The sequence below is a fragment of the Dryobates pubescens genome, chromosome 1 (genome assembly GCF_014839835.1).
Source record: "Dryobates pubescens isolate bDryPub1 chromosome 1, bDryPub1.pri, whole genome shotgun sequence".
NCBI classification, from domain to species: domain Eukaryota; kingdom Metazoa; phylum Chordata; class Aves; order Piciformes; family Picidae; genus Dryobates; species Dryobates pubescens.
In genome coordinates, this window is record NC_071612.1 from 18,753,176 (window position 1) to 18,777,671 (window position 24,496).

At 51.4% G+C, this 24,496-nt stretch overlaps 1 protein-coding gene across 1 annotated transcript in view; it reads right to left on the reverse strand.

The window, feature by feature from the left end:
- Nucleotides 1-13,695, reverse strand: part of WNK2 (WNK lysine deficient protein kinase 2) — a 125,933-nt gene extending 112,238 nt beyond the window's left edge. Inside the window, exons 1-2 of the mRNA XM_054162111.1 lie at nt 13,380-13,695; nt 12,237-13,013 (exon numbers count right to left, since the gene is read on the reverse strand). Coding sequence (XP_054018086.1) covers nt 12,237-12,986 — 750 coding nt within the window. The 5' untranslated portion in view covers nt 12,987-13,013; nt 13,380-13,695. The remainder of the gene's footprint in view (nt 1-12,236; nt 13,014-13,379) is intronic.
- Between the last annotated feature and the right edge of the window lie 10,801 nt (nt 13,696-24,496).

A 24,496-nucleotide genomic window follows, 5' to 3' on the forward strand; every position in this document is an offset into this window, starting at 1 on the left:
GCTTCAAATTAACAAGGCTTTCAACACTGCTCCTGAACACCACATGATGTTCTTCCCTCTCACCCACCTTGCCTGCACAGATCTTCCTGGAGGGCACAGGCTCTGGTAAGGCTGAACTGCCACCAGACAGTCAATTCATTAAGGTCACTGAATGATGCCACACAAGTTATTACAACTCCAGAACCAGGAGAAGCCTGGAGGGCAGCAGGCACTGATGCTACACCCCCAGGACCATAGAATACATAGAATAGAATACATAGAATAAACCAGGTTGGAAGAGACCTTCAAGATCATCACGTCCAACCCATCAATCAATCCAACACCGCCCAAACAACTAACCCACAGCACCAAGCACCCCGTCAAGTCTTCTCCTGAAAACCTCCAGTGATGGCGACTCCACCACCTCCCCAGGCAGCCCATTCCAATGTGCAATCACTCTTTCTGTATAGAACTTTTTTCTAACATCCAGCCTGAACCTCCCCTGGCGCAGCCTGAGACTGTGTCCTCTTGTTCTGGTACTACTTGCCTGGGAGAAGAGACCAACATCCGTCTGTCTACAACCTCCCTTCAGGTAGTTGTAGAGAGTAATAAGGTCACCCCTGAGTCTCCTCTTCTCCAGGCTAAGCAACCCCAGCTCCCTCAGCCTCTCCTCGTAGGGCTTATGTTCCAAACCCCTCACCAACTTTGTTGCTCTTCTCTGGACTCGTTCCAGCAAGTCAACATCCTTCCTAAACTGAGGGGCCCAGAACTGGACACAGTACTCGAGGTGCGGCCTAACCATGTGCAGAACACAAAGGGAGGAGTAATCTGAAGAGGCAGGATCAGAGATAGGCTATAACCAACCACTGCACCTCATTATTAGCAATTCATGTTACCCTGTGTGCTGTGGCTTAGAGCAAGTGTTTGTGTAGTCCTTAATTTGCACTATGCACAAGCATTAAGCACAGCAAAGCCACCCGTGGTAGTTGTGACTGCACTGCCAAAGCACAAGATACTCTCAGCCTCTCTTCAGCTAAGGCAGCAAATCTCACTGTAATGGAGAGAAAAGCAAGTTCCTCTTGTCAGGGCAACACTTGGGCTGCCACAGCACAAACACACCCATTAGGGCAGGGAGCACAACAAGGGCAAAGGCACAGAACCAAGGCAATTTTCCTTAATTAATCAGTCAAGCCTGGAAGTCTCTTTGGAATCAGTCTCCCAAGCTGTGGGTATGCTCAGATGTTTCAGCAGAGTGCTGCACAGGCCTGCAGCCATGAGCTGCAGCTGCTGGAAACCACTGAATCACAGAACTGTTAGGGTTGGAAGGCACCTCAAGGATCAGCCAGTTCCAACCCCCCTGCCATGCCCAGGGACACCTCACACTACAGCAGGTTGCTCACAGCCACATCCAGCCTGGCTGCAAACACCTCCAGGGATGAGGCTTCCAACACCTCCCTGGGCAACCTGTGCCAGTCTCTCACCACCCTCACGGGGAACAACTTCTTCCTAACATCCAACCTGAATCTCCCCACTTCTAGTTTTGCTCCATCCCCCCCAGTCCTATCATTCCCTGACACCCTCCAAAGTCCCTCCCCAGCTTTCTTGTAGCCCTCTTCAGATACTGGAAGGGCACAGTAATGCTGTGCTGCCTCCCACCCTTCTGCCCTGCTCTTAGGGCAGGCAGCATGGACTCTGCTCACTCCACTACCACAGCTCCAGCTGTGATGGGTCACCCAAAGCCTTGCTCCAGCTGAAAAAAAATGCAGGTAGCAGCAGGAAAAGCAATGCTAAAAAGCTGAGTGTTGTACAGCAATCTGTGACAAACAGCAGGACCTTAATCCTTCAGGCACACATCAAAAGCAGAACATTCACCTCCGAGGCAGGCAGAGCCCTGCTTTTGTGAAACACTCAGTCCTCAACACATGAAGCAACCAACAGCCACTTGCTCTTGACAACAAACACCTGATTTCACAGAATAAGCTAATGTTGTATTATGTAGCTGAAGTAAAAAGAAATCCTTCCTTCATCTCTTGAGTCCTACTGCATTTTAGGCAGTTGTAAGCACTTGACAAGGACATTTCCTGAGAAGGGCATTTGGACCAGCCCTGCTGCTGCAGGAACACACAGAGCAGCTGCACCACGCTTGGTACAGAGCCACAGCTCTGCACCCATGCCCTGAGATAAAAAGTTCACAGAAGATGCAAGACAGCTCTCCATGAGCATAGCTGTAACAAGCAGCACATCAGCCAACACCCATGTTTACACTCACATCCTCTGGGTGAAGGGGACACAAAGCCTTTTCAGTAGCTCTCAGGAGAGCTGACCTGCAGCAGGACATGCAGGCTCTGGGCAAGGTGAATTGCTCACTTCCCTAGCTAAGCACAGCACAGCTTTCCCAGAACAGCACTACAAGAGAGTATTACTACTGTGTATGTGGTAATTTCAGGCTGATGCCTAGGAAATTTTCCACAGACTGAGTAGGAAGTGATATAATGTAAAAGAATTACCACTGGATGCAAAGGGCAGATAAGGTCTAAATAATCCCAGTGGTCTGGTAACAAACACAAAGCTGGTTGTGTGAACTGGCTCTTTCCTTTCTCTGCTCCAGCAGATACCAGCTGGTTGCTTCTGCTGGCTTGCTGACCTTGGCTGCATTATTTTGTTGTGGCTAAGTGCTCACTCATAAGCTACTCTCTGCTTTTCTCTTGTCCCTTGGACAGGGGGAAGGGAGTCAAGGGGGGAAGCTGTTGGTGACCTCCTGTTTTTGTCCAGGGAGGGGTTGTGTTGTTCACAAACTATTTACTATTTTGTACACATTAGTTTCATTTCATATTTCTAGATTGCAGTTTTGCTTGTAAATCCAGCTTCATTTGCTTCCAACTGAGCTGGTCTGGCAGCTTGACTTTGGGGGTTATTTCAACCCACCCCAAGCTCATTTCCCTGCAGGTTTTCCTCTTCCCAGAAGCAGACAGGAATCAAAGCCATTTACTCAGCTACCCAATACTCACCTCAAAAATTGAGATTAACTTGGCTAAAGTGCTGCCACAATTCATAACAGGGCCAAACATTACTAAGTGTTTCACTTCAAGAAGTCAGGAATAAAGATCAGATTGAATTGACAACAAATGGCACACAAATGTGATGCAAACCTGCATTTGCCTGTCTGCTCTCCTCACTGATCATGAGTATCTTGTTTGCTGAGCAGGGATACAACTGAAGAGCAAAAGGCATTGGGTCTGAGGTTACTCCTTCCTTGACAAGTGAAACAAGACCTATGTTGCCATCCTATGGCACTTAATTTCACCCATTACTCCCACTGCACCCTTACCCACCGTGTGACACAGCCCCTGTACCCTGCAGGCACAATGGAGATGAGCAGAATCATGGTTATTTTCTTTAAGGAGTTGAGTAGAAGTGATGCCACCACACACCACCACCCAGGCACAAATCCAGGCTGGGCAGGGACTGGCTGGAAAGCAGCCCTGAGGAGAGAGACTTGGGGGTGCTGGGGGATGAGAAGCTCAACGTGAGCTCTCAGTGTGCACTTGCAGCCCAGAAAGCCAATCAGATCCTGGGCTGCAGCAAGAGAAGTGTGGCCAGCAGGGCAAGGGAGGGGATTCTCCCCCTCTGCTCAGCTCTGCTGAGACCCCACCTGCAGTACTGCCCCCAGTTCTGGAGCCCCTATTACAAGAGGGATCTGGAGGTGCTGGAAGGTGTCCAGAGAAGGGCCACAAGGATGAGCAGAGGGCTGGAGCACCTCTCCTGTGAGGACAGACTGAAAGAGTTGGGGCTGTTCAGTCTGGAGAAGAGAAGGCTCCCAGGTGATCTAATTGAGGCCTTCCAGGATCTGAAGGGGGCTACAAGAAGGCTGGGGAGGGACTTCTCAGGATCTCAGGTAGTGATAGGACCAGGGGGAATGGAATGAAGCTGGATGTGAGGAGGAAGTTCTCCACCGTGAGAGTGATGAGCCCTGGAATGGGTTGTCCAGGGAGGTGGTTGAGGCCCTGTCCCTGGAGGTGTTTAAGCCCAGGCTGGACAAGGCTCTGGCCAGGCTGATCTAGTGTGGGGTGTCCCTGCCCATGACAGCAGGGTTGGAACTGGATGATCCTTGTGGTACCTTCCAACCCTGACTGATACTATGATACCACTAACCACATACCTGGAGTAAGCCAAGTCACTGCCAACAAAACCCAAAACAGTCACTGTAGAAGGGTTTTGGGCTGCATTTAGTGTCAGCTGATTCAGAACTCAGGCTAAGTTCATCAATCCCAAAGCAAACTGGCTGGCAGCTGAGATGCTCAGAGGGGTTCAGTGACATGCCACATCCTGTGTCCACAACAGAGGTGGTTGCCAGACCAAACTGCATCAAACTCTCAGCATCTTTTCTATGGTTATGATCAGGAGCAAGGAGAAAGAGCAGCTCAAAAGCTATGCAGGACTCAAGCCAATTCAGAATGCACAGGAATCTCAACCAGCAAGCTGCTCTGGATAAGCATCCTGCTGAAGAGGACAAGGAGGTTTTATTCAGGGATACAGGAAGCTCCTTAAAGGTTAAGATTAGTCCATTCCAGGGTGAGGGGCCAATCTAACACATAAAATGGGCTTTATTTTGTGATTTATGTGGAAACTGGACTTTGAGACCTACAAACACTCTTAGGGATGAAGAGCTGTGGAGGAGGAGGGTATACACCTTCCTTTTCACACACCCAACAGGCCATGCTCTTTCTCCAGCCTGAAGATCTTTTTCTCATTTGCTCCACAAAAGTGAAAAGGAGGCACAGAAGAGCTAAAGACTTCTCAGTAAATCTACAGGAAAATCATGGCACCAGATGCAGCAGAGAAGTGAGAGTACCTGTCAGCTTGTGGTTTTATCAGCTCCAGACTCCACCACAGAAGGAGCTGCAGCATTCATTACTGCAAAGAATTTAACTGAGGAGCTCAGGGCTGGCAGAAAGGCAGGCTGCCCACTTCAGAGCAGGCAGGAGGCAAGCATTGAGCTGGTTCCTCTATTTCAGAGCTACATAGGAATAGCAAGCCACTGGACAAAGGCTGCTCCTAGCTCCAGAGAACAAACTCCACTCCCCCTTCCTTACCAAGCCAGGTTTCAGGCACAAATACACCCCACTGGGACAGCACCCATGTTTTCAGTAGGGAAATGATGCATTTCCAGCTGGAATTTCAATTTCACAGGTACAATTTAAAGAAGGAAAACCAGTTCTGCTTCTGCCTGCCTCTCCAAACAGACCAACAAACCCCTCCTATGGCAGGGCAATGAAGATGTCTCTTCCAGCAGGAGTGCCAAGTGCCACACATCCTGCTTGACATGCCTCTGGCTGCCCTTTCCTTATGCCTACATGCTTCCTGGGTATCATGCATCAGCACTTCCCTTAGATTTGCTCTCTGGCCAGCCAGACCTACCCCAGAGCCTGCTGAACACAGGTGAGTACCCTGCTGCAAGCAGCTCTGCCACAGCAAGACTAAAAGCCAAACTCCCCCTATCAGACTGTTGCAGCAAGCTGTTCTCAGCACTCAAACACAAACCTACCACTCCAGTGGGGCTCCTGAAGCATGGGATACCTCCTTCCTCATCCCTTCACACCTGATCCTTACTGTTGGGCCTCTGCACTCCCCCTGCTTATCCAAGAATCACTCTTCCCAGCCTCTGCAGCATCTCTTATCTCTGAGCATGCCAAAGCCTGACAACTCCAGTAACCAACAGCTGAATTTGTTGCCCCCCTTCTCTAAGCACACTTCCCAGTGCCACTGAACTTTCCTCTGGTCTGTTGCTCCCTAACCACAACAGGGCAGCAGCCCATAATGTAAGCATGTTACACACAAGTCAGACTGCATAACCAAGTGCAAACACCACACTGAGATGACAGCTTGCAAAGCAGCTTCTCCCTGTCAGCTATGGACAAGAAGCAACCAAAGGAGACCTGAAATAACTTAAAATCAGAACTTGATGTAAAGGGTATTTCCCTTTAGGTGAACCAAACCCCACATATTTAGCATGGAGAGTTTAGCCAGGATTGAGAAGGGCACAGAACCAACCTTCAGGCAAAAGGCACTCAGAGCAAAACAAGGTTTGTTTGATTCAAAGGCAGAATGTGAAGTCTGACCCAGCTCTATTTCATTTAGTGAATTTGAGAAGCAGACTATTAATAGTTCCCTCCCATATCACTATCCTGCTTCTCCATGCCAGGGCAACAGCTACATTAACAAACACCAGGCACACATTCTGACACTAAAGCACAGCTACACTAATGGTTTGAATCTACTCTAGCTCAAGAATTAACTTGAAACAGACAAAATTAGTCTGACTCGATTTAATGAGCAGATAGCAGTACCAGATTCCAGCTTTCAGATACTCTCCCTCCTTCTCCCAAAGAGCTTTCCTAAACTATCCTGTACATTTACACTACAAAGTTTCCCCAGTCAATAAATTAACAGCACAGTAACCAGCTACTACTGCAAGACAGATGAATGGGGATTGAATGAGATGACCTTTGGAGGTCCCTCCCAGCCCAGACCATCCTATGACTATGAATGCTGTCAGCCAACAAGGACATTAACTACTGCACCAGGGAAAAGCCCGAAGAAAGAAATCCTCTGAATGCTTGTTACAGGGGCATAGGGCATCCTCCACCTTCCACATCACTTAATCCTACATAATTTAGTTCTGCCAGAAGTGACTTCCCAGACAGAGGGACCTGAGCATGCTTTAGCAGCGTCCACTTCACAGGCTCCCACTCGCAACCACACAAGCAGCTGCTTACACAAAAGTGTCTGAGCCACAGACCTCTGTATCACTGAACAATCATCACAGCTCTTCTGAAGCGGAGACACGGGGAACAAAGTAGTTAACCTGGCATGACAGCTGTCTTGCACACCAAAGGCAACCCACTTAGAAATGACCTGCATGCTTTACCTCCCTTTCTTCACTCAAACCAGAATTTTTGCTTCAAAGAATCATTATCAGCCTTAAAAACTAGAAACAGAGGTCTAGCATTAACCATTTCAAATCCTCTTTTTATTCACCTTGCATGAAAGCAGCCTAATCTCCTCTGGGACTTATTCATAGAATCACAGATTTGTTAGGGTTGTAAAAGGACCTCAAGGCTCAGCCAGTTCCAACCCCCCTGCCATGGCCAGGGACACCTCACACTACAGCAGGTTGCTCACAGCCACATCCAGCCTGGCTGCAAACACCTCCAGGCAGGAGGCTTCCACCACCTCCCTGGGCAACCTGTGCCAGTCTCTCATCACCTTCATGGGGAGCAACTTCTTCACAGTATCACAGTAACTAAGGTTGGAAGAGACTCCAAGGATCATCAAGTCCAACCTGTTCCAACAGACCTCACAACTAGACCATGGCACCAAGTGCCACGTCCAATCTCCCCTTCCTAACATCCAATCTGAATCTACCCATTTCTAGTTTTGTTCCATCCCTCTCAGTCCTGACACCCTCCAAAGTCCCTCCCCAGCTTTCTTGTAGGCCACAATAAAGTCTCCTTGGAGCCTTCCCTTCTCATGTCACATTAAAATCAGTCAGGGATCAGCCAGTCTGGATGAGCTTCTCATTTAAGGAATGAAAACAGATGAAGCAAATACATTATCTTTTTCCATGTCAATACTGCAGAGGAACCAAATGAGTGTTCAGAAATGCCTCCACATTTAGAACTTGATTCAGTTAAGGTCTGTGTCCTCCAAAAATTCTGAGCCCCTGAATCTGAGTGACTTAAGACCTACTGTACTTTCCTGTTTCCCCCTTCGGTTCAGGCAGTTTGAAACACCTGGCAGTGGCACAGAGAGGGAACAGTGCTACAAAACTAATAAATCACTGATCTTGGAGAGAATTAAGTTTCCCCTACAGAGCCAGAGTATCAGAAGCTTGGCTAAGGAAAAACCCCACAGGCAGTGGGGGAAAACTTGCTAGCTAGGAGCAGAGTGTCTATTTGTGGCTGGTTTGCCATCACAGACCACTGGGTTTGGGAAAATGTCATCAGAGCTATTCTAATACCCAGGATTTCTAATTTCAGCTATGTGGGTGGGGAAGGGGCATTGACCTCTGCCATCCTTCACTCTGAAATGCTTCAAGTACCTAACATCCAATACCTGAACTGACCTTTGTCCCAGGAAGCACTGAGGACTCCCACAAATGCTCAGAGAGTACCTGGAGGTCAAATGTCCTGAAGATACCAGGACACATCTAAGCACCAGCACAGAGTAAAGAACAAGTCTTGGGCAACCAGTGGGAAAAGCCTGGCTTCCCTGAGGTGCTCAACAGGCATTTCTCACCTTCCCACCGTGGGTATAGCAACAGCAGGAGGAGACAGGCAAATCCTTTCCACATTTTCAACAAAGAAAAGTAAACTGAATAAGCAGAAGCTCAGCAATCACAGCCCAAGTGAGAAGCACCAGGGCAAGGAGGCTTTTGCATTTGGGATGACACCAGGTGGGACTGCTCTGCAGCTTGTCCATGTTCCCAAAGGGAAATAGCATAGCAATTTCTACACCATTCATCTAGCTAAAAAGATGATTTGACTTGCCAGCAGCAGATTGGCAAAAGCCTCTATTCCTTATTCATGACCTAACACTTTACTTAGGAGCATAACACCGAGGGATGTTATGCTGAAGCCTCACCAGAGCAATTGTACTCCACCAATTAAAATTAATTACAGCTGCTGAAAACCTTCAAGTGCAAACTCTTCCAAACTGCAAGGGCATGCTAACCCTGCTCCAACACTTCAGTCCCGGGTGGGGGGGAACAATAAGCTTACTTTCTAGCTAGACTCTGACCACAGATTTCACATCTTCAGACAGGTCTAAACCCCAGATCTCGTTTTCAGTTAGCATTTGGATCCTACCCTATAATCTGAGTCACAATTTTGGTTCTGAACCCTAAAGCCATCTTTTTAATGAAATAAAGCCACTGAACAAGAATGGCTCACAAGGTCTTTGTGCAGACAGACAAAAAAGTGACAGGCAACAGCACAACAGGGCTGGGGGAAAAACTGCTGAGCAAGGAGAGAGGATTAAAGCCTGCATGGAACCTCAATGCTGTTAGTTTTTAACTCCCTGGCTCCAGCAGTTACAAGCACATTTGCACCTCCAGTAGAAAGAGAAAGCACAATTTGTTGCAGTTTTCCTACATAAGGACTCTGGTAGGGGTCTCAGGAGTGTCAGACTGCATTTTGTCTTCAACAGCAGGGCTACAGTGGCTCCTGCCACGTTTATGTGAGCTTAGAATTTCTCCAGAGGAAGGGACAGGTCTACCCAGCACATCTGACACCACACACTGCAGAATGACACACAAAGTGGTTACTCCACAGCACCCTCTGAATGTTTTCCTGATAGAACTCTCTAGGTGAGCTAAGAGTACTCCACAAGCAGACAACACAGCTATTCACACCTTCACAGTATCACAGTATCACTAAGGTTGGAAGAGACCTCGAGGATCATCGAGTCCAACCTGTCACCACAGACCTCATGACTAGACCATGGCACCAAGTGCCACATCCAATCCCCTCTTGAACACCTCCAGGGAGGGTGACTCCACCACCTCCCTGGGCAGCACATCCCAATGACGAACGAATCTCTCAGTGAAGAACTTTCTGCTCACCTCGAGTCTAAACCTCCCCTGGCACAGCTTGAGGCTGTGTCCCCTTGTTCTGGTGCTGGTTGCCTGGGAGAAGAGACCAACCCCTTCCTGTCTACAACCACCTTTCAGGTAGTTATAGAGGGCAATGAGGTCACCCCTGAGCCTCCTCTTCTCCAGGCTAAACAATCCCAGCTCCCTCAGCCTCTCCTCACAGGGCTTGTGCTCAAGGCCTCTCCCCAGCCTTGTTGCCCTTCTCTGGACACCTTCAAGTGTCTCGATGTCCTTCTTAAACTGCAGGGCCCAGAACTGGACACAGTAGTCAAGGTGTGGCCTAACCAATGCAGAGTACAGGGGCACAATTCCCTGCTCCTGCTGGCCTTCCCCTGACTTCTTCCTTCAGGCAAACTCAGCCTAAAAGCAGAGGCTTTAATCCCATGGTGATTGAAGACTTGACAGACTCTCGAGCCAAAGCAGTGGCTTTCAAAATTCACATCCCATCTCACCTCTGGCATCACCTCCACATCAGCCCTGCAAGCAGCCAGCAGCGTGTGAGGGAACCAGTAAGCCCACACCTTCTACAGCTTGACACCAATCTCCCTAAAGCAGCTGAACAATAAAGAATTTTCTTTCTACAGTTAGAAGCCCAAACCAAATTCTGTATTAAACTGAAAATACCTAATGGCAGGATTGGATTGAAGCTGGAGCACATACAATGGAACCCAGTGGGAATTCAGGAATTATTACAGATGACTTCAGGTGCAGTCAGCTCAAGAATTCCTGAACAAGTGTAGCCAGGAAACCAACTGCCAGGCAAGCTTCAGATGCAGTTTTCCCTCCCCAGGCTCTTAGGTGTAAGTGACAGCCACTGGAATTTCAATGCAGTGTTCTCCACAACGCTTGGCAGCCTTCTGTAGTTAAAGCTGCTACAGAAAATATGCTGAAAAAACACCTCCTTCAGTTCCCCTGCTAGAGCATACCCTAAGGCTGGCCACAACACGAGCTCCTGCTCCGTGTGATCACTTGACAGTGACTGCCCTGGCCCTCCTGACCCCTGCTCTGGCCACACCTGCCCTGGCCTCCCACAACACCCCAGCTACCCTCCCCAGTCAACTCCAGGCTGCCAAGGCAAAAGTCTTACAGCTGAGATTGTTTCCAGCAGTAGCCAGACAAAGACCAAGCCTGCTCTCTGCTCAGCAGCACTGCTCCACACAACTCCCCTTCAAATCCCCTTGGCAATCCCCTTTACCCTCCAGGCTGGTGGGGAAGAGGGGTTGTTAAATCCCATCATGGTCTCAGCTCTGTGGCCAGACCTGGCCCAGCTGCTGTGGCTCCACATTCTGCATCCCTGGCTTATAAAAGCCAGGAGAACACAAGATGACAAGGACTGAGAACTGCTCCCCATACTTCTTATTTAGAAAGAAGTGCTGTACTGATTTGTGATTACACTGTGTAATGAAATCATTAGGGAGTGAAGATGTAGCTGTACATCCATCTCCACTTAGCCCAGGAAGCCAGGAGTGATTTACAAGTTGAGCCAACATTAAAATACAAACAATCAGGAGCTCAGGTTTATCAGCTCACATTTACATGCTACACTCAAACACTCCCACAGGCAATAAAGCTCAGACAGACAGAGGGACCTTAAGGACCCCCAGTTGCAATGAGGAGTTAAATCTTTCAGTTCCCACAAAAATGACAGAGTAATTCAGATCAAGAAAAAACATTAAGGAGAAAAAAGTTAACTGTAATGTTTTGCTCTTAGCTGGTCTCATTCAAATGGCTGCCAACAGAAATGAGGTAACCGATACTAAAAGCTTCCCCTCCAAAACATTAAGCATCTACTGCTGTCAATTTTACAGACATGAGAATGTGAAAACAGCAAGAGAAGGCTAACAGCTATGCTCCAAACCAGCAAAAGACAGCATCCAAACCTTCACTCCTTAGATGTTACTGGATGGCTACACTAAAGATCAAGAGCTCACATCCTCTTTTTATCCACAACCTTCATTTTAAAAGCTATTTGGAGAGACAGGTCTTTGACCCAGCTGAAGCACTGGTCTGTGATACCTAAAAAGGCAAGCTCTCCAATACTGTCAGGGTTTGAGCCACAAGAAGCTGGTGACAGGCACCATTTCAGAGCGCAGCAGAGGGCAAGCAAAGGGGCGGCAGATCTTCAGCCTTCATACAAGCACAGTGCATTATTTGTAGCAATATGAAAGCCGCCTCCTGCGGATGCACTCCGAGCTCATCCACCTTTGGTGTCTTTTGAACACAGAGCTGCTGCTCTCCAAAGCACTGAGCAGCTGTGGGTAGGGGGGAGCAAGAACCTCCCTCCCATCAGCTCTTCTCGGCATGCTCTGCGCATTCCAGGAGCGCAGCTCGTGACCTTTTTATGCAATATGACAGATCCTCCGTGAGCATCATTAGTGCTGGCAGCCAGATCCTGGGGTGAGAGGGTTAATGCTGGGAGGAGTGTACATAAGGTGGTGGACTGGGAGCCAATGAGAATATTGCGCTATAGTTAGACGCTGGATACTAAGCAATGGTGGCTATAAAGGCTGCTCAAAGCTGAGCTTCTGGAGATGACACCCGCACGCTGCCCTTAGCTCCTAGGCTTACAAAGCAAAAAAAACACAGGAGGATCAGCTTGGCTTACCTGGAGCTCACACCACGCAACTTCCACCCACGTCTCGGTGTCCAGGCCCTTATAGACCGTTTTGAAGGATCCCCTTCCGAGTTCAATATCAAACTTCAGGAACCTGCCATCCAGTGAAGTGGCAACCGCTTTCATATCAGCCTCCTCCTCGGGCTCCTCTTTCTTAGCCTTGCTCTGATCTTTGGAAGCATCCAATGCCTCTTTCCTCTCCACATCTTTGCCAGCTTCCTTCTGCTCCTCAGGGGCTGGCGCTGCCTTGAGCTCCCCGGAAGGCTCAGCCTCCAGGGACACCTTCTCCACAGCCCCTTGCCCGGCCTTTGCCCTCTCCGCAATTATCCTCCTTGTTTTAGGGAGCAAGATAATTTTCCTCTGATGCTCTGACTCGGGAAGGTCAAATGCAGGTTCCTCCTGATCCGAGTCCACCACGCTCCTCCGCAAGAACCGCTGATGGACCATTTTGGGATCCCTAGAGCAGGGGGTGCGGAGCGGCGGGGCAGGTGCCCCCGGGGCTCCCGGCATTGCAGCAGCGGCCGCCTCGCCACCGGCGGGCCCATCAATATTCATGCTCGTCTCCGCAGCCGGGGGATTGCTGGGCTCGGCAGTCGCTGGAAACCCGCCACGGCCGCCGCCGCCTCCTCCTCCTCTGCCTCCCCGCCGAGGTGCCGATCTGGCATCGCCCCCAGTTTCCATTAGGTCTGAGGTTTCAGCGCCCGCCGCCGCCCCAGGGCCGGGGAAGTCACCGTGGTCCATGCCCGCGTCGAGCGGCCCCACCGCCACCTGCGAGGGCAAGGCAGAGCACAGCGCCCTGACACACCGGCGGCCGCGGCTCCGGCTCAGCCCCGGCAGCCGGACACCGGTCCCCCAAGCCGCGCCATCCCCGGTCCCAGCGCTACCTCAGGCAGAGCCACACCGGAGCTTGAAAACGGGAGGGCTGCGGCAAGGCAGGCTTCCTCGGGCCGAGCCGCAGCCGCACCGCCAGCCCGCCCCCCTCCCTCCCCAGCCGGGCGGCCGCGCAGCGTAGCGGGGCCGGGAGCGCCGGGCGGCCCCGGGGGTGCCCCGGGCTCAGGTGCGCGGCGGGGCCGCCTCACCTGCGGCGTGGGGCGGGCAGGGCCGCGCACAAAGGCGGCCGAGCCGCTCACTTACGTGCGGAGCGGGGGGCTGCCGTCCTCAGCGCCATGGACGGAGATGAGAAGGGCGGCGGGGAGAAGGGGCGGGTTCCGCCGTGTGTGCGCCTGTCTGGGTGTGCGCGCCGCGGAGAGGGTGCCGAGGGAGCCGGCCGCCAGCAGCGGGGCTCCGCGGCCCGCCCCTGCGCCGCTGCAGTGCCCGCAGTGCCGGTCTCGCCGCTCCGCTCCCGGCGCCTCAGAGCGCGGGCTGCGCCCCTGCCCGCGGCGAGCCCTGCGGCAGCCTCCGCCGCGCCACCATGGGCCACGGCCGCCCCCCGCCCTCCCCGGCCCGGCTCCTCCGCCCCCACCCCACCACCACCGCCGCGCTTTTGTCAATGGGAAGCACTCCCCGGCGAGCGCCCCATTTAAGGCACCGGCGATAGGCGGCCGCCAATGAGGCTGCGGAGGGCGGCCCCCCCGCCCGGCCCGCCCCGCCGCAAACAATGGGAGGGTCGCCGCAGCCGGGGGCGGCGGGAGGGGCGCGGGGGAGCGGCGTCTCCCGCGGGTGGGAGCCCCCGCGCCGCGCCCGAGAGCAGCATCGTCCTGCGGGCGTGGGTCCCGCCGCGGCTCTGCGGCTCCACCTGCCCTCCCGGTTCGCGTGGGACCGGGGGTGCTGCGCCCCACAGCCCGCTGTGAAAGGACCGGTCCCTTGGAGGAAACCAAATCTTCCTTCTCCGCCTCGCTTCTCAGAGTCCTTCAAGCGCGGAAGATGAAAAGGGAGCAGCTCGCACACGGCGCAGCACCCTGCCTTCGGTGCTGCGGGCTGGAGCACATCGGCTACCACATGGATCCGGATTCTTCTTTGTCTGGGGCTTTTTTCTTCTTTCTTACCAGTCCCCGAGTCATTTGATGAGCCTAGATCTCATAGTTTGTTATGGCTGACACTTGGCATTAGACTAGACTGAAGGAAACTTGGTTCACCTGAAGGCCAAGACAAGATTTTCCTTAGGTTAGGCTGAAGATGGGACACTTGCTTTGTTAAAGGCTGCACCCATCAACAGCTGTGCCATGCACAGGGCCCTGGAGCCAGATGGCAAACACCCAAGAGTATTGCAGGAGCTGGCAGGTGTGCTCCCCATGATTCTGCCATCATTTACCAGCAGTCTTGGCTATCTGGGGAGGTCCCAGAAGATAGCAAATGTGATGCTCTTCTACAAGGAGGGCAGGAAGGAGGGCCTGGGTGATTACAGAACTGTCAGTCTGACCTTGGTGCCAGGGAAGGTCATGGAGCAGGTCCTCTTGAGTGTCATTATGCCACATGTGCAGGGAAACCAGATGATCAGGCCCAGTCAGCATGAGTTCATGAAGGTCCTGCTTGATGAAGCTGATCTCGTTCTATGACAAGGTGATCCACCTAGTGGGTGAGGGACAGGCTGTGCATATTGTCTACCTCTACTGCCATAAAGCCTTTGACACTGTTTCTCGTAGCATTTGATGAGCACCCCCTGGCTGCTGATGGCTTGGGTGTGTGCCTGCTCTGAGGGGTTAGGAATGGGCTGGATGGCCAGGCCCAAGGAGTGGTGGTGGATGGAGTTAGACCCAGCTGGCAGCCGTCACACGTGGTGTTCCCCAGGGAACCACTTCTGTTTAACATCTTTATCAATGATCTCGGTAAGGAGATACAGGGCGCCCTCAGTAAGGTTGTGGGTGACACCAAGCTGGGTGGGAGTTTGATCTGCTGGAGGGCAGGGACCAGGACAGGCTGAGATCAATTGTAGGGCCTAGGGCCAGGTCCTTGCACTTGGCTCACAATGAGCCCGTGGAATGCTACAGGCTTAGGAAGAGTGGCTGGAAAGCTGCCTGATGGAGAAGGACCTGGGGGTGCTGACTGACAAATGTCTGAACATGAGCCAGCAGTGTGCTCAGGTGGCCAAGAAGGCCACCAAGGGCATCCTGGCCTGTATTAAGAACAGTGTGGTAAGCAGGACCAGGGAGCTGATCATTCCTCTGTACTCTGCACTGGGTACTCAAGTACTCAAGTACTGGGTTCAGTTCTGGCCTCACTCCAAGGACATTGAGGAGCTGGACCAGGGCCAGAGAAGGGCAACAAAGCTGGGGAAGGGGCTGGAGAAGAGGGCTGGGGAGGAGCAGCTGAGGGAGCTGGGGGTGTTCAGCCTGGAGAAGAGGAGGCTGAGGGGAGACCTCATTGCTCTCTACAGCTCCCTGAAGGGAGGTTGCAGTGAGGTGGGTGCTGGTCTGGTGATAGAACAAGAGGGAACGGCCTCAAGCTGTATCAGGGGAAGTTCAGGATGGACATTAGAGAGGATTATTAGGCACTGGAAAAGGCTGCCCAGGGAGGTGATGGAGTCACAATCCCTGGATGTTTAAAAGCTATGTAGATGTGGTGCTTGAGTACATGGCTTAGTGGTGGACTTGGTGGAGTAGGGCTTATGGTTGATGATGATCTTGAAGGTGTTTTCCAACCTAGATGATTCTATGATGCTACAGTTTCTCTCCTGTAAAAGGATTGTGAAGCTTGCCATGCTGGGTTCATACAAAACAACCACAGGATTTAGTAATTGAAGTCTAAGTATTTTAAAATTATAATATTAAAAAAAAAAAAAGTTTACCAAGTAATTATTCTCTGAGATTGCTGAACAAAAGGAAGTTCAACAGCTTCATCAATGCATCAGTGTCCTGGATGAAGGGTCAGGGTGGAACCTCTGCAGATTTGCTGCTGATGCAAAACTGGGAGGAGTGGCTGATGCCTGTCAGGCTGTGCTGGCATGCAGTGAGGCCTGGATAGGCTGAGAGCTGGGTGGAGGGGAACCTCATGAAGTTCATCAAGGTAAATCTGCTTTAGCAGCTGGGTTGGAGTAGGTGATCTCCAGAGGTCCCTTCCAGCCCCTTCCACGCTGAGAATCTGTAAGGTGGGTAGAGGAAATCCAATAAAACAGCTGGCAGAAACTTGCCTTGTAGGGCTGTGTTCACACCATGAAAGGTCCTTGGTTAGGTGGTGGAAATGAGGAGTCTGTCTGGCTTTACCTTTAAGTTTCCTTAAAGTCCATCCTGGGTTATCATCCAGCTGCTATGTCCACTGTGGTCACTCATACTTGTGAAGGCCTGAGGAGGCAAATCCTGAACAGCTAAAGGAAGATTTAAGGTCCTGCAGCTGGGTTGTGGCAATCCCAGGCACTGATACAAGCTGGGCAGGGATTGGCTTGAGAGCAGCCCTGAAGAAAAAGGCTTGGGGGTGCTGGTGAATGAGAAGCTCAACATGAGCCCCTGGTGTGCACTTGCAGCCCAAAGAGCCAAGCAGAGCCTGGGCTGCAGCAAGAGAAGTGTGGCCAGCAGGGCCAGGAAGGGGATTCTCCCCCTCTGCTCCACTCTGCTGGGACCACAGCTGGAGGTCTGGGTCCAGTTCTGGAGCCTCTGTTCCAGGAAGGATCTGGAGGTGCTGGAAGGTGTCCAGAGAAGGGCCACAAGGAGTAGCAGAGGGCTGGAGCTGCTCTGCTATGCGAACAGACTGAGAGAGTTGGGGTTGTTCAGTCTGGAGAAGAGAAGGAAGAGACCTTCTTGTGGACTTCCAGTATGTTAAGAGAGCCTACAGAAAAGCTGGGGAGGGACTTTTGAGGGTGTCAGGGAGTGATAGGACTGGGGAACAAAAATAAAATAGGTAAATTCAGGTTGGATGTCAGAAAGAAATTCTTCCCCATGAGGGTGGTGAGAGCCTGGTGAGAGACTGGCACAGGTTGCCCAGGGAGGTTGTGGAAGTCTCATCCCTGGAGGTTTTTAAGGCCAGGCTGGATGTGGTTCTGGGCAACCTGATCTAGTGTGAGGTGTCCCTGGCCATGGCAGGAGGGTTGGAACTGGATGATCCTTGAGGTCTCTTCCAACCCTAACAATTCTATGATTCTGTGATTGCCTATCTGCTGGGGAGCATCAGTGTGCTGGGGAAGGCCACTGTTAGGCACTGCAGGGTGCTGGGGCCCTGTGTACAGCTCCAGAGCTGCTGAGGTGGAGTATATTACTGTGCCTGTAACACACCCAGAGTGTCCTGCAGCTCCCAGTCCACTGCATGCTGCCTCATGTTGTCAGTTGCTCTCCAGGGCTGCCCACTGGAGGATGCTGAGCAAATGTAGAGCAGCACAGAAAATGTCAACCACGAGAGTGTGTAGAAGCTTTTTCTTTCTGTTTACATACTGCTGAAAATCATCTGTGTAAATGGATTGAGAGCACTTGGCAGCAGGGCATGGCTAAGGCTGTGACACACAAACTGTATTGCTTTCGCAGTAGCCAGCTGGGCACAGGGAGAGCGGGAGGTGCCATCTCAGCAGGGACAGCGCAGCAAGTACCAGAGGAAGCTCAGCCACAAGAAAGCTGTTGTGAGGACAGGTCCTGCTTCACTTGCTCGGCACTGAGGGCTGATCAAGGGTCACCCGTGCAGCTCTGCAGTATGTGTCTTCCCAAGGCTGGCTCATGATGCTGTCCTCACATGTAAAGATACTTACTCTCCTCCAAAGAAGTCCTGGCAGTGAAAGGCAAATGAGAGAATCAAGTCTCCTTTCTTCCTTTTTTTTTTAAACATTTTTTTTTCCCTTCAGGTTTCAGAGTTTGATGTTTGGTCATCTCTAGGACATTCCCATTTTCTTCTGTCCACCTGCAGAGCAAAATGTCATCTGCTGCTTTTAGTCCTCTCATTAGCGTGAATCTTCCCCCCCCCCCCCCCCCCCCCCCCTTTTTTTTTTCCTATGTGGAGGTGGTAATTTTTCTATCTGAGAAGAGAGTTCTAGGTCATTTATGTAATACCCAGGAGAAGATGTCACAGCTCCTAACCATCCCTGCTTTTCCCTTAGTAACTTGCACTGCTTTCTGATTGTTAAGGCTCTGTCTGTGAGGAGAGGAGTCCTGTGTGAAGGACTAGCAGTAGGCAGGCCGGCTGTACCTCACACAGCCCTGGGGTTTGTGCTACCATCACTGCTCCTAGGATGGATTTGAACACCTCCAAAAACAAAGCACTGAAAGCTGGAATCTGTCCATAACACTGCACTTGAGCAGTCCTCAACTGGGCTTTTTTAAAATTAAAACATCAGAGGTTATATTTAAAATAACCTCCTGGCCTATCATGTTAAAATGGGGGTTTAATCATCCTTATTTAATCATCCTTGACTGAAAAGTAATTAATTAAGAGGAAATTTATTTCTGGCTGCCTGGCACTCAATTTCACCAAATCACAAACTTGTGGGGGCTGGAAGGCACCTCTGGAGATCATCCAGTGCAACAGCCCCTGCTAAAGCAGGGCACCCACAGCAGCTTGCCCAGGATCACAATGGCCAGGGCGGGTTAGAAGCTCTCCAGAGAAGGAGACTCCACAACCTCTCTGGGCAGCCTGCTCCAGGCCTCCAGCACCCTCACAGCGAAGAAGTTTCTCCTCCTGTTCAGATGGCACCTCCTGGGTTCCAGTTTGTGCTCATTGTCCCTTGTCCTGTCTCTGGGCCCCACTGACAGATTCTGGCCCAGCCTCTTGTCCCCCACAGCTCCTTTAGGTCTTGCTGAGCATCGCTCAGCTCCCCTCTGGGGCTGCTCTTCTGCAGGCTCTCAGCCCCAGGGCTCTCAGCCTTTGCTCCTCACAGAGCTGCTCCAGGCAGCTTTGTAGCCCCTGCTGGACTCTCCAATAATTCCCTGTCTCTCTTGAACTGGGAACCCCACAATCAGACCCATTACCCCAGCTGTGGCCTCACTGGGGCAGAGCAGAGGGAGAGAAAACCTCCCATAACCTGCTGGTCACACTTTTCTTAATGAATCCCAAGACACCATTGGTCTTCTTGGAGACAAGGACACACTGCTGGCTCATGGGGACCTTGTTGATCACCAGCACTCCCAGGTCCCTCTCTGGGAAAGTGCTTTCCAGCAGGTCAACCCCTCACCTGTACTGGTGCAGGGAGTTATTCCTCCCCAGGGCCAGGCCTTACACTTGCCCTGGCTGAACTTCACGAGGTTCACCTCTGCCCAGCACCTGCCCAGCTCTCACTGAATGGCAGCAGCAACTTCTGCCTCAATTTACCCAGAACAGAAACACATTACTGGTTCTTCTACCATGCTGATTTCAGACAGACATGCAGCATACTCCATTAGGGTGCATTCTTGTCCAAGGGCATAGAGAAAGCCAAACAGTTGTGGTTTTCCTGACGGTTGGAGCATTAGCAGAGCAGGCTGGCAGCAGACTCAGTGGCATGTGCTTGGCATTGTGAATTACAGCACATTTCAACCAGAAGCTATGGAAGGGGCCACCTCAGACCACCTTTATCGAGTCTGCTTTGGAGAACCATTCTCTGTACATAGGAAGCCAAACTGCTCATCTGCTGGATGCAATTCTCTGTCCATGCCAGGAGCTTAAGGAGCCAGAGACCACCCCTGGAGCACAGATGGATGTTTCCACCTGACAGCAGATCAGCACCCTGCTGTCTGTGACTCCTCTCACCACTGCTGGCTGCTGTCAGGAACAGTCAGACACTAACAGACTGGGAGCAGGACAGCTTGTCCAAGTCAACAGCAAGTGCTGGTTGTGAAAGGCAGAAGCAGCAGCATTTCCCCTGATAACACCCCTTATCTCCTTTCCATATCTGTTAGCTGGGAGTGGGGGAGTTTAGTCCAGTTCTCATTAACAGCTTGACTTTGCAGTTTTCAGATACTGAGAAATCTATTTGTTTGGAAGCAGTGTTTGCAGGACACTGTGGAAACATTTGTGCTGGCCTCCAGCTCTTCATGAGCTTGGGTTTTGTGTAATGTATGGCTTGATTCTAAAGCAGGTCAGGCACCTACCAAGAGCCACTCTGAGCTGTGCCCAGGGAGTGCTCGCAGTGCTGCACGTGTCTCCTGCCCTGGTGCACAGCTATACACAATGGTGTTGGCTCTGACAGAGCCACAACAGCAATTCAAACCCCCAGTCTCACATTATGTTCGCAGCTAGGTCTCTCTCTTCTGTTTCTAGCTCAATCGTGGAGTTAATACAGGCCCCTGGGCAGTGTGTGGGGAGGCATCTGTCAAAGTGCCAGACTCACCCAGCAGGTATAGCCAGCCAGGCAGCAAGGTGTGGGGAAGATGTGCACCACCTGCCTCAGCAGGGCACAAACTCCACTGACCTCTGCCTGCCCTCAGGTATGACCCCAGGGTCATCCTAATGTGCATGACAATCTTCCATGTGTCCAGCTCCCACAGCTTTTCACAGGGGCTCAGACAGCCCAGAGCCATGTGCCAGAGCATTACCTCACAGAGTCCTTAAAATAAACAGACTTAATCCTGCTGCAGAGAACTTAATGGACAGCGTCTTCATTGCCTTATGGATTGATTGAGGTGTGTCCTCTGCTCCTCTGCCCAAGAAACAGCTGTACCCCAGGGAGGTGTGTTCAGGCCTCCCTGAAGGGCAGCTGAGTCGTCAAAGCCACAGCACACGGTTGGTTATATTACATGGAGCACCATTTCTCTGTGCCAGGTTGGGAAGCAGAGGTTCATTTTCAGCCAGGCAGACCATCACCTTTCCCAGCCCCAAACCTGACTGATGATTAATAGTTGGGTTGGACTCGCTGTGCAATGCAGAGGTTTGTATTTGATTATTCAGCTGCTTTTGTTTGCCACGAAACGATGGCTTGGAGCCTGCAACAAGCTCAAACCAAGTACCCAATTAATTCCCCAGCGCTTCCGTGTGGCCACCAGGGTTGCAAGAGGTCAAACAGCACTTTGCCATTTTCCAAAACCTTTCTCCCTCTTCTCCTGTCCTTTTCTGCTACCATCCCTGCAACACCTTTCCAATGAAAAGAAAATAAATGGATAGAGCAAAGCAAGGGTTAGATCAAAGTAAGGAATGGAGCAAAAGAGACCAAATCAGTGAGTCAAACGTGGCACTTCAGAGCACAGTCGAGACTTTCACGGTGTTAATCTTTATGTTGAGCAAGGAAATAGCCTTTCCTCTTTGTTTTTAAGCTACATTTTGTCAAAAAGCCCATCTGACATATTGTGTTGCAGAGCAGGCAGAGGTAAGGCACAATGGCACTGCCATTACTCCTCCTGACACGAAAGATGGGGCAGACTCTTCCAAGTCCATCAGGACCATCTGCTGAGATGCTGGCTGTGCAGTGCTGCTCCTTGTGCTTAGCTCCTCCATCCTGCTTTTTCTTAGGAGCTGAAGAAGTGATGAGAGCGCAGAACCTCAGCACAAACCTCTCCTTTTGTGCAGTGAGAGTTCAAGTGACAAGGTTGCCCTTACAAAGGGGAGTGAGGACCAGCACCCTGGTATGAGGATTGTGTCTATTTGTCTAACTGGTTCCAGTGACTGAACACCACCAGCAGCAAGTCAGAAGTGTGTCTACTCTGGCATTAACTCCAACTAAAACCAATATTTGCAAAGGCAAACCTAAGAAAGTAATGTAGAGACTATGCCACACAGAGATGGAAACAAAGCACCTGAGGAGTCAATGCTGACGCTGCAAAGAGCCTCCACCCCTGCTAAGAGAAGTGTCCCACTGAGCACACTAACCTTTCATCTTTAAGTACTTTAAAGTAAGTAGCATACACCATTGACTTCCTGAGAGGTGTCACCACAGAGCTGCAAGCCTGCTTGAGGAGTCACAGGAAGGACAAGGAGCTCTCTCAAGGTGACTGAAGTACATCATCTGGCCCTTCAGTCCTGACTGGGCTGCTGGATGGTAGAGGACCATTAGTAACCAGGCAATACAGTCTGGGTAAGAGGGGTTCATAGATTCATAGAATGGGTTGGGATGGAAGTGACCTTAAAGATCATCCAGTTCCACCCCCTGACATGGGCAGGGACACTCCCCTCCAGCCCAGGCTGCTCAAGACTTCATCCAGCCTGGCCTTGAACACCTCCAGGGAGGGGACATCCACAGCCTCCCTGGGCAACCTGTGCCAGAGTCTCCCCAGCCTCACTCTAAAGAATTTCTTCCTCATCTCCAGTCTCAATCTTCCCTCTCCCAGCTCAAAGCCATTGTCCCACAACCTGGCACTCCCAACCCTTGTCAAAAGTCCCTTTCCAGTTCTCCTGGGGCCCTTCAGGTACTGGAAGGCTGCTCTGTCATCTCCCTGGAGCCTTCTCTTCTCTGGGCTTGGCTATCCGGACTCTCTCAGCCTGTTCGCATAGGGGGGGTGCTCCAACCCTCTTGATCATCTTTGTGGTCTCCTTCTCCAGCAGCTCCAGGTCCTTCTTGTGCTGAGGGCCCCAGATCTGGAGGAAGTGCTGCAGGTGGGGTCTCAGGAGAGCAAAGGGGCAAAATCACCTCCCTCCTCCTGCTGGTCAGTGCTTTGAACTCAGCCCAGGTTCATCAATGGAGATAATGCATGGCCAGGACGTGGGGACGATACAAGAGACATGGCCAGGTGCACCAGGAGTGTCATTGCCTACCTGTACAGGCTAGAGATTTGGGCTGAGGGGAGCCTCATGAAGTTCAAACAAGCTGAGTGCAGAGTTCTGTATCTGAGGAGGAACAACTCCCTGCATCAGTACATGTCAGGGTCTGACCCCTTGGAAAGCAGCTCCACAGAGAAAGACGTGGGAGTGCTGGTGGACAATAGGATGGCTACAAGCCAGCAATGAGCCCTCACAGCCAAGAGTGGGGTGAATTAAGGTGAATAGGGCCAGCAGGTGGAGGCAGGTTCTTCTCCCTCAGTACTCTGCCCTGGTGATGCTAGATCTGGAATACTCTGTACAGTTCTGGGCTCCCCAGTTCAAGAGGGACCGGGAATTATTGGAAAGAGTCTAGTGGGGGCTACAAAGGTGGTGAGGCGACTGGAGAATCTCTGTGAGGAGAAAAGGTTGAGAACCCTGGAGAAGAGAGATCTTTTCAATGCCTGAGGGATCTGATCAATGCTCAGCAAGAGCTAAAGGGTAGGAAGCAAGAGAATGGGGCCATAGACAGGTTAAGGGACAACAGGTACAACCTGGAACCCGGGAGGATCTATCTGAAGGGTTTTGTCCCAGGGCAAAACATAAGGACAAACTTTGTTGTGAGGGTGCTACAGCCCTAGAGCAGGCTGTCCAGAGAGGTTTTGGAGTCTCCTTTTCTGGAAAGATTCCAAAGCCCCCATGTCATTGTGATCCTGGGCAAGCTGCTGTGGGTGCCCTGCTTTGGCAGGGTGCCTGGACTGGATGATCCCCAGAGGTGCCTTCCATCCCCTGCCATTCTGTGATGCTGTGACTGTGGTAGTCATATGTATTTACATCTCATCTCTTGAAAAAGCCAACTCCCTGTGCAAGCTGCATTGTCCTGGGCAGGATGACCTGTGCTGCTTTCTGCCCTGCACTGAGCACTGCACAGGCACTGGACACCAGCCACTGGCCACTTGTGGCTGGATTCCTTTCACAGCTCCTGGCAGAATTTTGCTCTTCCTCTCCTGCCTTGTGAGCTGCCACGCCAGAAGAACATCAATGCACTACCGGTTCTCAGCACTTGGTACCTGTGACTGGCATACTGCTGTGTCAAAGCCTTCCCTCTCATCTGTCAGTCCAACACAACACAAAAGGAATCATGGTAATACCACGCTGAAAGGAAGCCACAGCTGCTGCTTCCAGTTCCTAAGAGGAAGCCAGAAAAGCTGCTGGCACTCCTGAGCCACCTGCGCGGGAGACACCTAGGGCTGCAGAGAACAGACTTCAGGACTGAATCCTCTCTTCTGTTTCCTTCTCTTCCCTGACACCAGCAAAGAGACTGTGCATTGTGTGTCACAGCTCTGCTCAGACAGCAGGCATCCTGCCTTAGCAAGGATTAAGAGGCGTCCTCGAGGCCTGTCAGTTACAGCACACCTACAAAGCTGACAGCGGTGCATCTCGTTTTGGGTCCCAAACTCCAAGGCCTGACATTCAGATTCAGATGTCAAAATTCAGTGTCCCCCAAACACCAGAGAGCATTCATTGGGCAACATCCTTTGCTTGCTAGTTTAGAACAAAGGAAGCATCAGGCAAACTCTCCAGGATGGGGCTCAGGACGATCTGTAGGGCAGCTGACAGCCACATTGGTGTAGCACTGGTGTGGATTTCTGTGCTGGTCTGACACCAGACAGAATATGGACCTTGCCCCAGAAGGGGAAATTACCACACTACACAGAATTTGGAAAGTCAATGGAATTCACATTTACAACAGTAGGCTA